At 40.4% G+C, this 6200-nt stretch overlaps 1 protein-coding gene across 4 annotated transcripts in view; it reads left to right on the top strand.

The window, feature by feature from the left end:
* The first annotated feature begins 327 nt into the window (after positions 1 to 327).
* Positions 328 to 6200, top strand: part of dusp3a (dual specificity phosphatase 3a) — a 39752-nt gene continuing 33879 nt past the window's right edge. For all 4 annotated transcript variants that reach the window (XR_013289269.1, XR_013289270.1, XM_077551391.1 and 1 more), the window contains exons 1-2: positions 328 to 656; positions 4732 to 4964. Coding sequence is in view for 2 of the 4 variants with exons in the window: in XM_077551391.1 (XP_077407517.1) it covers positions 454 to 656; positions 4732 to 4964 (436 nt within the window). In the remaining 2 variants the exon portion in view is untranslated. The remainder of the gene's footprint in view (positions 657 to 4731; positions 4965 to 6200) is intronic.

Raw genomic sequence — 6200 nt, 5'->3', positions numbered from 1 at the left:
TGGCCGTCGTCGGGCGTGGAACACAGACGGGCGTGCGTTCACCGGTGGGGCGTGTCTGCTAGAAAGCGACACAGTACCGAAAAATAACCAAGCTTGACTTCAAAATAAAAAATTGTGTCAGCGTGATGTACTGTACTGCAATATGATGGATCCCGTTACTCAAAGGTATATATTTTATACATAATTCAAACAATGTAAATTATGTTTGAGGTTCAGCAAAAACAGTTTATTTTAACCATGACTATTCTCCTGAGACTTTTATATTGAGTATTCAAACAGGAAGTAGTCAATGTGATTCCTTACAACTTGACGTCATCTCTTGTCAGACACCCACTAGACCAGACAGCGCGCGCGCGACTCACGTGCGGCGATATGAAGATGAGCTTAAACGACAGTAAAAGGTTCGCCGCTTCCCCGACGACTTCAGTCTGACCTTCATTATTTTGTGGCGTCATGAAAAAACACCACAGTCCCGCCAAGCAGCCCGCGGCGGCGGCGGCAGAGGTCCCAGCGGTTGTATCGGTGGCGGCGTCGACTCAGGGCGGCGAGGTGACCGTCCAGCAACTGAACGAGCTCCTGTCGAACGGCAGCGGCTTCTACAGTCTACCGACGCAGCACTTCAACGAGGTCTTCCCCAGGATATACATTGGCAATGCGTGAGTGTTTGTCTCCTTTTTCCTCTTTGTTTTGCTGCCTGCCAGCCAGCGAGTAGCGACCGCCTGTTGTTGTCTTTTTTTTGTTACCGACACACCTTTGGGGCGCCCTCTCATGTGGGTGTTGTGTATCAACGTCACGACAACGCACAAATTAAAGAAATGTGTTTTAAAACAGGTGTGTATGTCCTAGGGCTTGGATGCTTTCATACACACCGACCAAATAGAACTGCACCGAACCTTAAACCTAAGCATATACCTCATTCAGAAACCTTGACTGAGCCTAACCTGAAATTGCATAATCCGAGACCTAGACAGGTCTACAACAGGGATCTTAAAAAGTTTATATGCATCAAGTATCCCCCCCCACCCCCAAAATATGGTCTTCAAGTATTCGATAAAAGTACAATTAATCTATTCTTCTGAATGTTTATTAACAACAGTTTAGAACAGTCTCCCGTTTTTCTTGAAATTGACTGGTCTCATCGTCAACCTTTCTCTTTTCAGAAGGTTTTAAAAAGAAAAAAGCCACGACTTGGACAGGGTGCCATAATATATTTTCCTTTCACTTGGAGCCACTTCAGAATTACGTTTTGCCGAAAGCCGTCATGAGCCTGAGTTATCGTAGCTCGTAAGTGATTAGATTAAACACACACATATACACAAAACACTCAGAGCAACGACACAGAGGGAAAAATAGGTGGGGGCTACACAAAAATGTTGATGTCAGGTTATGGTAGGGGGCTGCAAAATATCAACCTATCGTAAAAGAAAAATAAGATTATATAGTTATGTGACAATGGATCCGCTTCCGCCATTACTCGTGACACCATTTTTGAGTGATCACACAATTCAGGTCTGTCTCAGAAAAATGTGCTCGGATTGGTTGAAAACGGGTTTTCGGTCTCTATTTTTAGATATGACACACAGTGGAATCCCCTCTGTTATTTTTATGATTTGCATGTTGCATGCAGTATTACAATATTTTTATCAGGCACGGCGAGAAAACTAAAAGTATTGAAAAGGTACCTTGCTCCTTTTTATTGACATATTTCATGTAGTTTTGATGCATTTGAGGTCATGCAAACAAAATTACAATTCATACGATGGCAAAGAGAATACTAATTGTGCCAACATTTTTGATCATTACAAAATTTCCATGATGGTGTTTTTGTTGTACACATTCATTCTTTAAACCTGCTTCAGTTGTTAACCTTTCCTGCTTCAGCATTACAAAACAGCTGCGTTTCCTGGAGTTAAATTAAGAGTAACATTTTATTTTAGTCTGTCTTTGTGTTCATTCATGAAATGCAACCACCTGTTTTTTTGGAGGCATTTCTGGCGCCGCCGATAGTGGATGAGTGCGGTAGAAAGGGGCATCATTTCGAAAAATGCACTTTTGTCTGCAAACCCACCATGAAAGACACAATTTTACAGGGGCATTCCAAACATAAAAGCACACAGTAAGTCTATTTTTTTATTTTTTTATTTTACAGTTGGATTTTTTTGATAGAAAAAAAAATGTAAGGATTTAAAAAAAAAAAAATCAGAAACATTAAATTTAGAGGAAATAAAGCTGCATCTTTTTGAGCGGAAAAAGTTTAATTTACTTATGAAAAGTCGTTTTTAATTTAAAAAGTCCAATTTTTTTTTGGAGCGGAAAAAGTTGAATTTACTTATGAAAAGTCGTTTTTAATTTAAAAAGTCCAATTTTTCAAGGGGGGAATATTTTTTCTTTTCAGTCAGATTTCTTATAAAAGTCATATATATATATATATATATATATATATATATATATGTCATATAGTAGAATAGAAGTCATTTAAAATATATATTTATTTTTAGAAATATTTTTTTTGGAGGGGTGGCGTTGTAATTGTATTTGTTGTGCCTTCCTAGAATTAACATTTAGAACTGTTCCAAAATTTACTGAAAAGCCTCTTTAATTTAGTAAAATATTGCTAAATTGGCAACACTGTCCGCTATGAACTTGCCCCCCCACCCAAAAAAAAAGAAAAGCACCAGCATCCAAGCATGCGTCTCTGCTGAAACACAAAGGATCATGTGGATGTAGTCATTTGTGGGAATCGTAGCAGATGAAACTGGAGAGAGAAACATAAATCTGAGCTTGTTGGCTGTCCAGCAGCTACCTGCTTTCCAATGAAACGTGTCTACGGGGATTTACGTCTCACAGCTCATACTCAGTCGTTTCCTGGTTGAAGCCAGCCAACACACCGAGCGATGCACCTGAACTGGACGGAAATGGACGATCGCGACTAAACTGTTTAGTGACTGACCCTCACTTACAGACCCGAACTTGCAACAAAAAAAATGCCAGCCCTTGTCATCTTCTGTATAAACCCTTTGACGCATCGCATAACTCACGTGTGTATTATTTTATTGACCCACGATTATCATGGCGCTGTTGTCAAGGAAAAAGCGAACTGACACTCGAGAAGAAGGCATGGCGCTTAGCATCCCGCTGCTCTCCATTTTTTTGGCTCGGCTCGCCGTCGAGACAGGAAGAGGGATGCTCTGCATGCGCTTTAATGGATCACTGCTACAACAAGATCAATAGAAACGTGCCAGTCAAGCCCGGATACAAGTGATGTCGACAAGCCTACAAACACTAATCTGCCTTGTGTAATTAGTGCGCCGTTCAAGTGGGCGTGTCCAACAGGAGGAAAAGATCGTGCGGTGGTATTGATTGGCGATTTCAAAGTTTGCGACCCCCTCGGGGACCCCGCGGACCTTTTTGTGCTGACGAGTCTGCTTCGGTGCACCCGTAATTGGATGAAAGCTGTTGTTTGCGTTGCCCTCTTCGCATGAAGCTTACACCGGGAGCAGACAAGGTGGTTCAGTCCTTGGAAAATGTTCATTACGTTCTCTGAGAGGCTCCCCGAGGAGTTGACCCACTTGAGGTCTCAATCCATAGTTTGAATCAGAGACAGTGCAATTATCTCCAAACTGCTTTTAGACGCGGTGGGTGTTAGAGGTTGAGCAACCTCAAAAAAAGAAGACAAATTGAATGGGAAGTTAATTCAGAAATTAAAATTCCTTACTGTGGTGGTGGTGGTAACAGATCTGCATCGATGTACTGATGAATTTGGGTCCATTCTGTTTATACAAATACAATAATCCCCTCTCCGTCACTGGGATTACGTTACGTTGAAATTCATGATAAAATATGCTAAATATTCCCTAGTCATGTTTCAATAGCATTTATGGCTCTAAATTTTATTATTATTAAATAAAGCATTTAAACACATTTACAGAGAAATAGCAAAGACAGTGATTTTGTATTTATTCCCTCCCCAAACTAAGAAACTTGGTTTATCGTCTCACAATATACAGTACATAATTATCATACCCAAAGATGTACATTATAAATTGAACCTTTTAGCCATTACTTGCTGTAGGCGTAAAAAGCAGGATTGAAGGGAATTGACATTCAGTAATCTTCAGCAAAAACTAGGGCGACCTGATATGCTTGGTCTTCTTTAGCCAAATTTAGCGTCAAACAAAATAATGTGCCACCATCTAGTGGTCAACAGTGGAATTACAGCTAAAATAAGTGGGAAGCAGAACAAAAATAGTTATGAACTGTTGAAAAAAAAAAATCACAAAATGGTGAGACCATGAACCTAGAATTTGTGATGGAGCGGGCTTTACTACTGTCAAGAGAATCCACACCCCTCATAATTGCTCATGACATACTAATTTTAACACTAAATCAAGGAAAAGCAATATTGAGGCTTAATTATTTTGTATTCCCTCAACAACAGATACTGTAGAAACAGGCCAGCCTCAGCTAAAAAAAAAAAAATCTTCTTTGAAGCAGCAAAATGTTCCCTGAGCTGGTTTTTTTTTTTTAATATGAAAGATGCAGCGTATATATCACTTTGAAACACACTGTGCTGACATGCTTTTTTTTTTTTTAAATATATATATATATCGCTGCAGTGTGATGTTTATCTACACATCAATCATCCTAGCCCCCCCCGCCCCCCCCCAAGTGTGCTGTTCCAGCGCTTTATGTTCAGCAGGGGGGATGAACACTTGTCTCCTTCCTCTGCAGGTTCGTGGCCCAGAATGCAATGCGCCTGCAGAAGCTGGGCGTGACGCACGTGCTCAACATGGCGGAGGGCACCTCCTTCATGCACGTCAACACCAGCGCCGATTTCTACGCCGGCACAGGCATCGTCTACCACGGCATCAAGGCCAACGACACGGAGCAGTTTGACCTCAGTGCCTTCTTCGAGGAGGGCGCCGGCTTTATCGACAAGGCCCTCGCGCACAACAACGGCAAAGGTGAACTTTTGCGGGTCAACTTCCAACTTGTGCGTTCCATGTCAGTATCCTCAAGTTTGTAGAATAAAAAAAAAAAAAAATAGAGACTTTTCTCTTTCAATAAAGTTTTCTCCACCAGACATTTATTGAATGAATTGATGTGATGCATTGTGCTGTCAAAGCCAATCATCTGTGGCTAATTCCGACTCACGCCAGAGTCCTGCTCCATATTCCAATATCAGATCACGTCCCTGTGATATGAGCAAAAGCACTTGTAGAGCGCGTTGTTCTACTCTTCATATCTTTTACATGAAATATTAGATATAAAAGGTGCTTCATCAGCGTTCCGTGAAACAAAAAAAGCGCACCCACTTGAATATTCGGAGCCAAGATCCGGCGTGTTTTGCCGCAGTGTCGGATTTTGCTGCGCGCGACATTATCGGCTCATTTTTTTTGCGAGCGTTGTTTGCGAGCCAGTTTTCAAAGGTCGAAGGTTGGTGGATTTTAATGAGCGGCTTGCATCACCGTTGCTGCAGTGCAGACGGCGTCTCCTTGTAGACGAGGACTCATTTTCTTTCCACCTGCCCATGCACAACACTGCTGACCTTTTTATTCGCCTTGGAGATGATGTCTGAAACTAGATGTAAAGGAAGAAGCTAAATTGTGTTTTGACCAGTTTTTGGAAATTGTTTAATTTCACTTAATTGGTCCAAAATGTTTTCCAGCTCATGATAAATGCTGTTGAAAATGGATGGAGTTACCATTTATACAAAAGAATACGGCAATATTTCCTGTTTTTTTGTGTGTGAATAATTATAAGTACATACTGAAAATATTATTTATTATCACATTGCAACAAAAATTAGCGTTTTTTTTTTTTTTTTGCATCAAATCCCGACAGCCAAATTTCAGAATGTCATTTAAGTGGTCGTCAGTGCACCCTGCAGTGATCTCTCGTCGCGGGCCAGATTGGAGTCCCTGGTGGGCCACTTTTGACCCACGTGCTTTATGTTTGACACCCCTGGTTTAAACTATTAACATATCAGAAACTATGATCCTGAAAATTAAAAACTAGGGGTGTCAGGCGATTAAAATTTTAATTGCATTACTTCACTAGTTAACTCACAATTAATCGCAAATGTTATATCTGTTCCAAATGTACAATAAAATACTAAAAAAAAAAAAAAAAAAAATTCATACTCTTGTTAACATAAAAGTAGAAAAAATGATAAACTAATAGAAATATGGCTGAATCTT

This window comes from Vanacampus margaritifer, chromosome 18 (genome assembly GCF_051991255.1).
Source record: "Vanacampus margaritifer isolate UIUO_Vmar chromosome 18, RoL_Vmar_1.0, whole genome shotgun sequence".
Classification (NCBI taxonomy): domain Eukaryota; kingdom Metazoa; phylum Chordata; class Actinopteri; order Syngnathiformes; family Syngnathidae; genus Vanacampus; species Vanacampus margaritifer.
The sequence above is the reverse complement of the archived record's forward strand: the minus strand, read 5'-3'. Positions and strand labels throughout refer to the sequence as shown.